At 32.1% G+C, this 12,046-nt stretch overlaps 1 protein-coding gene across 1 annotated transcript; it reads left to right on the top strand.

The window, feature by feature from the left end:
* The first annotated feature begins 1,998 nt into the window (after nucleotides 1–1,998).
* On the top strand, nucleotides 1,999–11,716 carry LOC126763103 (eukaryotic translation initiation factor 2A). The gene is made up of 6 exons (XM_050480324.1): nucleotides 1,999–2,102; nucleotides 2,194–2,994; nucleotides 6,225–6,395; nucleotides 6,477–6,651; nucleotides 8,578–8,849; nucleotides 10,454–11,716. The coding sequence occupies exons 1-6, from the start codon at nucleotides 2,057–2,059 to the stop codon at nucleotides 10,861–10,863; spliced, it is 1,875 nt and encodes a 624-aa protein (XP_050336281.1). The 5' UTR covers nucleotides 1,999–2,056; the 3' UTR covers nucleotides 10,864–11,716.
* The last annotated feature ends 330 nt before the right edge of the window (nucleotides 11,717–12,046 follow it).

Here is a 12,046-nt window from a genome sequence, read left to right as displayed (position 1 = left end):
GTGTCAAGTTTTGTTCGAGTAAAACCCCTTTTTGCGTTGGCGGCTTTTGGCCGCATTTCAAAAAAATAACCTTGGCCGATCCAACACCAGGGTAAACATTAGTCCATCCGCGTCCGAATTCCTTCTACATTGGCGGCCTTTAGCCCCGCTTCAAAAAAAAAAAAAATTACCCTGACCGAGCCAACACCGAGGTGTGTCAAGTTTTGTTCGAGCAAACTCCTTTTTGCGTTGGCGGCCTTTGGCCGCGCTTCAAAAAAATAACCCTTGCCTGTTAAAAATCATGATATATCAAGAAAAGGGGTATAAAATGCTTATTTTGAATAAATATCTAAATAATTACTGAATAGTAAATATGTAGAAACAATGTAGAGAAGTGCAAGTGTATAAAAAGTGCATAATATGAAAGAAAGAATTACTATAAATCGAGAATTTGCGAAATAAATTTGCGAAATTTTCAACTTTAAATGCAAGTTTGCGGCGGCTATAATTATATATGTATATAATCTGGAATCTCTCTCTTAATCTGGACCAAAAGCTCTATCCAACCATACCCCTTTTAAGTCCGAAATCGTGTAATGGTATACTAAAGCCGATGCAATCACTTAGCACACTCATCGTTGAAAAGGTTAGATTGTTTACAATTATGAGGAAAACGAGCGATCTTAAACATCAAATATGTAGGATTTTCAACGATTTTTATTTGTTTGTATTTTCACGTGATTTTTTTTTTTTCTATATTAAAAATAAAAATACTTTCCAACGTTTTTCAAGCTATAATTGAGCTGTCAACACATTTTCCATTTACATATGTATATGTATAATATGTGATATATATTTAATAAACACAATAAAAACACTGCGTTGGTGGCCTCCGGCCGCGCTTTAAAAAAATAACCCTGCTAGACTGACTGAAGTACTTTCGCGTAGTACTCCTTTCTGCGTAGGCGGTCTTCGGCCGCGCTTTAAAAAAATAACCCTGGTCGATACCCCAAATACGAGAATCAACAACCTATAAAAAAAATAAACCTGGTCGGTCAAACACCGAGGTGTATCAGATCTTTTTCACGTTGAACTCCTTTTGTGCGTGGGCGGCCTTCGGCTGCGCTTCAAAAAAAATAATCCTGGTCGGTCAAACACCTGGGTGTATCAAATTTTTTTCGCGTTGAACTCCTTTTGTGCGTGGGCGGCCTTCAGCTGCGCTTCAAAAAAAATAATCTTGGTCGGTCAAACACCTGAGTGTATCAAATTTTTTTCGCGTTGAACTCCTTTTTACGTGGGCGGCCTTCGGCCGCTCTTCAAAAAAATAACCCTGGTCGGTTCAACACCGGGGTGTATCAAATTTTTTTCGCGTTGAGCTTCTTTTTTTGTCGGCGGCCTTCAGGCCGCTTAAATTTTTCATATATTTTTTATTGTTTATCAACGATTATGTTTCCTTTTTTCTTTTTATTTTTTTGTTATTTTGTAAGATATATTAGTTTGGTAACACTGATTATTTGACAGTTTGTAACTCATTTGTTATAGTGGTAATTTTCAACTTTAAACGCGAATATCTCGAAAACTATAAGCTTCCTGCGGCTATAACTATAAATATTTTTGATTTGGAGAATCTCCTCTATCCGACCATACCCCTTTTTATTCCGGAATCCAGGGACGGTATACCAAAGCCGACCCACGTTTTTTATTAAACTAAGTAAAAGAAAAAAGTTTGGGCAACTTCAAAAAATAAATAATATTATGGGCGATTTACATTTCTTTGAAATTCGAAATTTTCTGTATAACCAATTTTTTTAAAGTAAGGCATAGTAAAAGTTCTATGTGAATCCGCCATTTAAATTCTCCCAGATTATTTGTAGTAAGAGATATCAAGATATTAATTTACATAGCTATTTTTATACATGCGGTATCCGGTGACAATATTAATAGCAATACAAATTTTCAGACATTATCAATTGCCTGCCGAGATGCCCTGTTAAGGGCATATGTGTCCATATTTGTTAATTTTATCGGAGTTGCTTGGCAACACTGTGTAAACATTTATTCAGGTTAGAATTTGGCAATGGCTTTGGACAGTGGTGCTTCTATTGTTTGCCCAACACTTGCAGGTAAGAAATTTCCGGATTTCATTGAATTTCCTCAATATATGTGATATTCATATCTGAGTTATGACTGATTGATTCAATGATTTCAACTTAGTTCGTTCTAATGTTGGAGTGGAAGTATGGTCGTGTGAAAACTTGAGTTTGCAATATGCGTATAAACCAAATCTTCCAAAAGAAGACAGCAAAAATTGTCGATCTATATCGTTTAGTGCGGATGGTAGATATTTTGCTTATTCAAATGGAACTGAAATTAAAGTACTTAAAACCAACGATTGGGCGATTGAATGCACACTGCCACGTCCAAAAGCCTTCTACCTCAAATTTTCGCCGCTTGGAAATTACTTAGCAACATGGGAATTATATACTGTTACCAAAGACAAGCCAGAGGGTTCATCTAATATGTTCATATATGAACTTAGTTCTGGTTTGGAGGTTTTTGCTACTGTGCAGAAAAATCCTACTGATTGGGAGCCGTCATGGTCGTCTGACGAGTCACTTTTTGCCATTGTTATAGGAGGTGAAGCACTGTTTTATGAGATATCAGGAGATATTACGAGTTTTCACCGCTATACAAGGAAAATTGGTGGTAACAGAGGAGCGGTGGTGTCATTGTCCCCAGGAGCTTGCCCACCTTATGTTGCGGTATATACACCCGGTAGTAAGGGAGGACCGTCAATGTGCAAGCTTTATAAATATCCTTCGCTTTCACCTAACCAAGCAATTGCTTGTAAAAGTTTTTTCCAAGCTGATCGTGTTGACTTACTTTGGAACAAACGTGGATCCGGGATTCTACTATTGACATCTACAGAAGTTGATAAAAGTGGGGCATCATATTATGGAAATCAAGCATTACATTTTATGGCGACCAAGGGGGATTCTTGCTCTGTACCTTTATGTAAGTAAAATATCATTACCTGGAAATTAATATATTTATGTATATATGTATCTAATATAATTGGTAAGGCTACGTTATTTATTCATCGTGAAACTCTTCTAGAATAGATTTGTGACAAAGAGACTTAAAATCATTGAATCTATAAAAACATATTTTCATTCTGAATTGGTTGTCAGAGGTGTTTGGAAATAATCAAGATAAAAGTGATTCATATGGACGACCTTCGGTTCGAGCACATATTATTACTGTTGCCTACTCACTAGAAACTCAGTCGGCCCTATATCATATGTCCTGGTAATAAGTACGTTATATTTACCAATTCAATAAATGTAGCGGTAAAGCAAGCATGGTTAACAAGACTTTATTTCTGTTTTACAGTGCATTATCGCAGTGAAAGCTTAAAAATTTAGTAGTTTTTCGTACGTCCATATTCAACGATTTACACCGTTTAGTGAAATGCTTCTGCTAATTCAGCAGAAATATACTTTTACATTTTCGAGTAAATTATGTATTTTCTCACTTGCAGGCATGAAGAAACGTGTTTGTCGTTTGCATTATAATTGTTATATCTCAGTTATCAACATTCATAGAATACAAGGTTATGACAACCGTTGAAGTCATAGAACTAACATCGTGATACAGTGGGACGAATTTGAATAATAAAACATTTGTATTTAACTTGCGTTATTAGTTAAAATCACAATTTCAACGCTCATAGAATACAGGTTACAATAACTTTGAAATATTATGTTTAATGACTAAGTTTGTTCAAATTGGTTAGTTGGCATAGTCTCTTAAATATGTTTGTGTTATTTTATTTTTTTAAGCATGTGATAAGGATTTGTATCAAAGATGTTATAAAATGGTTTAGGCTGTAATACTTAATCCCATTTCTAACGAATGACAATTTGAAATACGTCAATTCTGTTTAAGAAAAAGTGGTAAATTTACAGCGTACGCGTATTGTTTATAAAAAACATATATCAAATAAAATTTCTACACTCTTTTTGATATATGGAAGTGCGTTTCAGAAGCGGTTAACGCTTATATTTATTATTTCGGTCAAATATGTATATATGTATAAAATCTTCCTCTTATCTTTTGCGACTGACTTAAACACCTTCGCTTCAAATTTGGTAAGATTCACATATAAGCTTTGGATCGTTAACTCCTTTATGTGCAATAAAGTGTAAAAGTTAATTTAAATTTATGGCGGTTTATAAATTATAATGTATTTTTAAAAAATTTAAAACTGAAATGATTGAGTGTTTTGAGAGTACAAAGTATACATAGTTTAATAACGTAAGCAAGGGCAGGTTGGTGAAGTCATCAGGAAAAACAAAGTGATGTTCCAATGAGAAAAAATATTAAAAAATATAATCATCAAATCATTTTAATAAATTGTAACCAAAACATTTGGAAGCAGCTAATTATCTGGAATGCATTGACAAAGTGAAACGCTAATTTAAATAATTGAACAAAACACGTAAATTAATTTAAAAAAAAACACTAGAATAATATTATTTTTTTTGTATTTCGGAATTCGCCCACTGTTAGTGTGGCGATTGGTTCAATGGCGTCAGGGTTGTCGTAACCTTTTATTGTATGAACGTTGTTGAACATTTGTATGTTATGCAAAAATATATATTGTTGTTTCAAATGGAAATATTTTGGAAGTCTAAAATTAGTGTTTTGCATGTAAAACTTCTTCATAACATCTTTAATGCAAATTGTTATTAATTGCGTACACTACCTGTTTAAAACTTTTTAGAACTAATATTTAACTGTTTCAGGGATAATGAAAAAATCTTTAAGGCTTTTGCAACCAACTAATTTGGATGAACTCCGTCATCAAATATGTGATTTCAAAGTTGTGTGTAACCTTCTCTGTATGAACGTTGAACATATCCTTACTTTTTTACAAACAGGACTATGGTACTTTCGGAATAATATATAAATATGCTAAGATAATTTAAAAAAAATTTAATACCTTTTGATTACATTACTTGAGGGAATGACAAAAAAAATTTAAAATGTTGTGATCAAATACGTTTTTTAAAACATATTTTCTTTAACCGTCCACTATGCATGGTGTTAAATTTTGTTCCAATCACACTGTTCAAAAAAAAACTTGAATTGTGTTTAAAAATATTTCCCAGCTCATTTTTTAAACTATAATATATTTTTAAACATCTATAATTTGGTACATCTAATACAGTAAGATCATTAAGGTCATCAGCCAGTTTGATTTTAAAGGCTAATTTCGAAAAACGGAGAATTTATGATTCAATCTAATGCGAGGGTAAACATAGTTCGCTTAGTTGTGCTATTTAAGTGTAATACTAAATGCATGTGTACATACAAATCTCTATCGTGGGCTTCGTCAAGCATTTTGTAAGATGTCGAAATTTAGATTTTTTAGCAAGTCACGGATACTATAAACCAAATAAATAGAAACTTTAACAGAAATCTCTGGTAGCGCTTTTGTGTAATTAACCATTAGAGTATCCGTTACCTCTCAATTTCAATTTTCTCAATTCATAGCGTGTCTAAATCATTTTACTTTTCCCATACACTTTTTTAACCACAACTTAAAAAGAAAGATAATCTAACACAAAAAGGTATTAATAATTTTTTCATAAAAACATTTTAAAAGTTTTACGTAGGAAAAGTTATGCATCAAATGTACAGTATTCATATTGTACACCGTGACGTATGAGTAACACAGAATGTAGAAACAAGTACGAACACTCAGTTAACTGTATAACTTTAAAGGATTGTTTTCATGGAAAAAATCAATAAGATCTACATATTTTTTAGAGCAAAAAATATAATTTTTTCAACGTCGAAGATTTAATTGCTTATATATATATTGCTATATACATACATACATTTGAAAAGAAACATGATTTGGACAGGATTTAAAATGAAAATAAAGAGCTTCTTTACGTTAGATATCTTTTTTGTGCAAAAATAATTAACTTGGGGATCTAACAGACATGAGATTGTGTCTGACGATCTTAGGCTTTACGAACAGAAACAAATGCTTTGTAAGACAAGTTGCCGACAGAAATTTTTGGACAAGATATGGTAAAAATGGTAAGGTATAATTTAATAAAAAAAAATCTCAAATGATCGAATTTACTTCTACACATTCTTACAAACTAACTGACATTTTGCGAAAATTAAGCGAATGGGAATAACATATTATTTTTATTTTGATATTACAGCAAAAGAAGGACCTGTTCATTGCGTTAAATGGAGTCCAAAGGCAACTGAATTCGTTGTGGTTTACGGATTTATGCCATCTAAGGCAGCACTTTACAACTTGAAATGTGATGTTATTTTCGATTTCGGAGAGGGTCCGCGGAATTGTGCTTATTTTAATTCATTCGGAAATCATATCCTTTTCAAAAATATTTTCTATAACTTGTGTTTGTAATTTAATCTTTAAATATTAGATTTTCTTAACTACTTTGCACTTCTAGCTTTAGCAGGTTTTGGTAATTTGCCGGGAAACGTTGAAATATGGGATATTAAGAAAAAAGAAAACGTGACAAATATAAAATGCCCTGATACAACATACTTTGAATGGAACCCTAATGGAATGTATTTTGCTACAGCAACAACAGCTCCAAGACTACGGATAGGCAACGGGTACGTAAACTAGATCACTTCCGTGCTTTTCTCAATTTGTTATGTAAATACAACTAATTATTATTTTTATCAGTCTGCTGTATATACAGTTACTGTCAATAAAATAGAATCGAGGGTTTTGCTTCGAAACAATGGTACAATTTTTTTTGAAAATTTTCTTTCATGTAGTAAATTTTCTGCATAATAACAAAGGCAATCATATGCACTTAAAAAAAAAGGAAAGACAAGCTTTGTCGAGTTTTACAGTTAACACTATTTAACCCTGGTCGAGACCAATGGTGCTTGGCTAGGCCTAGGCTAGTTTACATACATTTGTATGGAAATACGTGTTGTATTTACGCTCATATATGTACAATATAGATACATTTTTGAAATTTCTTACCTCTCGATTTGGTTGAAATCAAATTGACTGCCTTGTTCACGCTTGGCGTGGCAATAGCGTTCACAAAAAATTTAACATTTTGAGAAAAATTGCATTTTTTCTTAACCTTTTTTTTTCTTATATCCTTGAATTTTTTCTGAATTCTATAGACAATAAAATTCTAGGTAGCTACCTGGAAGCGCAAGTCGTTTGCTACACTCTAAATATATTTAAATAACATTTAAAAACAAAAAACCCGAGGGTCTCGATGGGTTAAATAGTGTAAATAAAGTGCCGTCCTTAGTGACAAAATAATAGAATCAATAGGGAAATAGTTTCATAAACGAAAAATATTGAATTTAAAAAGCGTTATTAGTAGTTATGTAGAAAAATGGGTGGAGCAAAACATTGTACAAAGGAGGAGAGATTGTACGTCCAAAATTGGCAAAGAATGGGCCACACGCAACTGAAAGTAGCAAACATATTGAATATGTCCCAAAAATTTGTGTTTGATGCCTTAAAATTTCCGAAAAAGGGTTGAAAAAATAGGCCGACCGCCAAAAAGGAAGTCGATCAAAATATTGCAAGATTGCAAAATTAATATGATAGGAAATGAAATGTGGACGTGAGTCCGACGTCCAAAAAACGAAGAAATGTGGGTCCGCTGCACGACTAAGTCCTTCAAACCCGGTGACGACAATATAATGGTTTCGGGCTATTTCTCATATTGTGGTGCGGTACTTATTTTTTGGATATAAGAAAACGTGGATCGCCTTATATACGTTAAAATTTTAAATAAGCTCATACTCCTATATACTATATGGAATTCGCCTTGCATTTTGGCAATTCCAACAAAAGAGCGACGCGAAACATATTTCGGGTCATGCAAAAAAAAGGTTTTCAGATCATGGTGTTAGCATTATGGCTTGACCAGAGCAATCATCAGGAAGGAAGTCAATCAAAACCTTATGAAAACTATTAAGAAAAATATTGCACCCGTTAAACCAAAAAATAAGGAAGAACTCTGAGAGAAGGTTCAAAGGTCTGGCATTCTGTACCACAGAACACTTTCAGTAGCCTAGAGGATGTGCATCTAGTATATTATTATAAAATATAATGAATAAATTTTTTTAGAACGGAAAATTAGTACCATGGTTGATTCTATTTTATTGTCCGTAACTGTATGTGCTCTTCCTCATACAATCGGGATTACAATTAATTCATTAAAAAAATTATTGATTTAACATTTTAAATTTTTTTTGTATTGATTGAGAAAAATATATGTATAATACATAATTAATCATATAATGAGTTAAAAAAAAAATTTGGTGTTTTTCGATTTGAACAAAAGCTCGCACAAATCCATCTGGTCGGCCTACTTACACATTCAAACGATTTAAATTTTATCATTTGAGAGTAAAAATAAAATTTTAAATTATCAATATTTCACTAAATAAATACATATGCACATAGGTACATCAGAGACAGTAAATTATTTTGTCTACCAACTAACTTCCTTAAAATATTTGATTTATCTTTTCTTTATATATTGTCTTTACTTTTAGGTTTAAGGTTTATCACTATTCAGGATCATTAGTGCATGAAACTATATGGCCACAAGGGCAAGAGCTTTTGGGAATTGAATGGCAAAAATATCCCGAAAATCAATTTGCGGAACCCGTGATAACTAAAATAAAACCCGAAGGAATTAAATCAAGTTTACCAGAAGCAAGTAAAAAAGCATACACTCCTCCTCATCTTCGAATGATCAAAGAGGGAAAGGACCCAGAACAATTTATGCCACGTTCACAAATTAAAGTTAATTCAACACAAACAGGTAATTTTCATATCTCTTATAGATTTTTCCAAACAAGCAAGAGAAGGCAGAAACTATAGATAAACAGTAGTATATCTCTTCATTAGCTATTTTTATGATTGATGCAGCAAACATTGTAGCCATTATAAATAGTTTTTTGTAGTTCGTTGTGCCATTACACGGATTGAAAAACTTCGAAATCGGTGCACAGTGCAAGAGTTTTGCAAGACCTAGAGAATTCCATTATTGTCATTAATAAATACTCTACTGTTTGTTTATTGTTGTTGTTGTTTTAACGGAAATTCAATGTTTGTTTATCATTTATCGTGCTTAGAAATAAATATATAACTCCATATACATATATTGGAAATAATATCAATAATAAAAATAGCAATAAGTATTGCAACTGGTAAACGAAGATCAAAACCAAACCCTGTTATAACAAGTAAGGAAAGGCTTAATTCGAGTATAACCGAATTTCATACTCTTTCATTTCATACTCTTGCTACAACTTCTACTTCAATTTGATCACAGTAGTATAGTTATTCATCGAAACGTGGGCCGTACCGCGCCCTTCATCCATTTTTGACTTGGGCTCCAATGAAGTCCTTTTGTATCATCCCAGGTGTAAAATTTAGTGCCTTTGGAGTATTTTTATTAGTTTTTAATAGAACCGTTATGTGGGGAGTGGGCGGTGATATCATCCAATTTTACAGTGTCGATTGGGGTGCTCAAAAGAAATGTAAATTAAAGCTCTTAGAGTGCGTTCAATGCACTTTTTTTTTAATTTTTGCCAATAGATGCCCCTTGCTACTGTGAATCGCCTATGTCAAATAACAGTGTTATATCTTAATTTAGTGATAAATTAAGAACTTCGTAGATTTTCCTTTAATGGTGTTTTGCAGCCGTGGTAGTGATTGACTCCCCCAACTCGTCTTCAATCTTTTTGCCAAAGGAACATATGTACCAAGCTTCATTAGGATATCTAACTCGATTATTTTTAGGTGATATAAACAACCGTTACGTGAACAAAACTGTTATAGTTTGTAACCACATGAGAAAACAAAATATTTAAAATAAAAAAGAAAGAAAAACGAGAAAACACGTTAACAGCGGCTGCATCGAAGCTAGGATATTCTTCATAGGTGCATTTGTTATAAAACAGTTTATCTTTGTTTTGATAAATTAGTTCGTATTGTTATGTATACGCTATAGTAGTCCGATCTGAACAATTTCTTCAGAGTTTATATTGTTGCCTTGGACAATAATCCATGTCAAATTGTGTGAAGATATTTCGGCAAATACAAAAGTTTTCCATGCAAGGACATGTATTTCGTAATTCGATTTTTATGGCTGCTGTATATCATTGTGGCCCGACATCGGCGCTTCTTGTTTTTTAATTTAATTTAATTGAATAAGGTCAAAACTTTTAAGTAAAATAAACACTAATTTCACAGCCAAATATCCTTAATTTAATCCTCAGCTAATTGTGTTGACATACTTTTAATTAGTATTTTAGCTCGCGAAATGATCAAAAATTTTTCAAGGGTTTCTACACATTTATTACATGAATAATAATAGTCCTTTCTTTATATAATAATATATAATATAATTTATATTTAAAGGTTTCCCAGTTGGCAGAAAAGGTGGTTTGAAAGGAAACAGGACAAAAAATAAGAAAGACATGGTCGTTGGAAATAATGCGACGCCTGCAACAAGTGCCGAAAAAGATTCAAAAAATGAATCGAATTTAAATGATGAGCATTTGAATAATCAAAATCGGAAATTCAAAGCAAAGCAACCATTGAACAAGGAAACAGATGCAAACAGTCAAGAAGGTCAAATACAATCATCAAAAAAACCAAACCCAGAAAAAGAGAAAAAAATTCGGCACGTTGCAAAAAAATTGTCCGACATTAAAAAACTAAAGTTGCGCCAAGAGCAAGGTGAAACGCTTGAGTTGAATCAACTAAATAAAATTTCAATGGAGGCTAAGTTCTTGGAGGAATTAAAGATCTTAAAGCTGACCGCATAGATAACATCTGAAACCGACCACATTTTTTAACTGCCACACAATATCCATGCCGTTCAAATTATCTCAAAATTTTTAAGGGTTGCAAATATGTAAATGGAAAATTGAGATTAAGTATTAATCTTTATTTTGTATTTACTTTTTGTTTGATAGTGTACAAAACATATTGTATTTATTCCAAAACAATAGAAACATCTATATTCAGTGTAAACAGTTATTATTGACAATAAATTTATGTTCGGTATGCGGCTTTATTCTTTAAAATATGCGTTTGTACGTGCTGCACCGTGAAATTCGTGCGAAACTATTCGTTGGGCATATGGCAGGTTATGGCCGACTTCGTCAATGTACTACTGCAAAGCATCGAATGATTAATTTAACGTTTTATAACACTTCCGCAATATTTTATTTAATTTTTTGTCGAATTTTTAAATGTAATAATAGATTAATAGAGCCTATCGTTGCTTAAAATGTAAAATAACCATCAAAAACACACTATTTTAACCTTCTGCTATCAGATATAACCAAGTTATGACCTAAAAACATTTATTTCAATATGACTAGTTTCTATTTCTATTCATTTTAGGCGATGATATGTAAATGGCAAAAACTGCGTACGATTACCAGTTTAATGCGTTTCAAAAAAAAAAAATACAGTAATTCAGTGATAATTAAGTTTTTAACTTGGACAATCCTTGAGTTTCAATAAAATACAATATGAAATTATCTGAAGCAACAAATAATAATAATTGACAAAAACAAAATAGTAAATCGCCTGAACTACTTGTTAATAGTGTGCACAAAGGAACTTCTTATTTTTTATTAAAAAATAAAAAGCTAAATTCTATAAAGCATATTAGCGTCTTGTTTTACTGTTAGGAGTAGCTTCCGACATGAGCGCTGCAAATTCAGAAAACAAGCTATGTATAAACCACTTTATGGAAGTGAATAGTAGCCATCATTTAATAATCATTTTCAAGGGGTAAGATGTAATCAGAGACATGAAAAAATTGCCAGTAAATTATTTTTTTTCATAAAAGTAAAAACATAGTGCCACTATTAAATAATTAAAGATTAACTTGACAGACGTTGGAAAAAAAATTATTTCTTTAATAATGCCTATAGGTGTTTATTCAGTATTTTTTTTTTATTTAATTTCTTCATTATTAAATTTCTTATTGATACA

Source organism: Bactrocera neohumeralis, chromosome 6, assembly GCF_024586455.1.
Source record: "Bactrocera neohumeralis isolate Rockhampton chromosome 6, APGP_CSIRO_Bneo_wtdbg2-racon-allhic-juicebox.fasta_v2, whole genome shotgun sequence".
Taxonomy (NCBI): domain Eukaryota; kingdom Metazoa; phylum Arthropoda; class Insecta; order Diptera; family Tephritidae; genus Bactrocera; species Bactrocera neohumeralis.
Note: the sequence above shows the minus strand (reverse complement) of the source record. Positions and strands in the feature narration are given on the sequence as shown.

Bases quoted from the DNA above. Each gene is read 5' to 3' on its own strand.
- LOC126763103 (XM_050480324.1), top strand. From the start codon at position 2,057: ATGGCTTTGGACAGTGGTGCTTCTATTGTTTGCCCAACACTTGCAG. The intron at 6,396-6,476 runs ATATCCTTTTCA...ACTACTTTGCAC, and splicing joins TTTTAATTCATTCGGAAATC to TTCTAGCTTTAGCAGGTTTT. The intron at 6,652-8,577 runs GTACGTAAACTA...CTTTACTTTTAG, and splicing joins AGACTACGGATAGGCAACGG to GTTTAAGGTTTATCACTATT.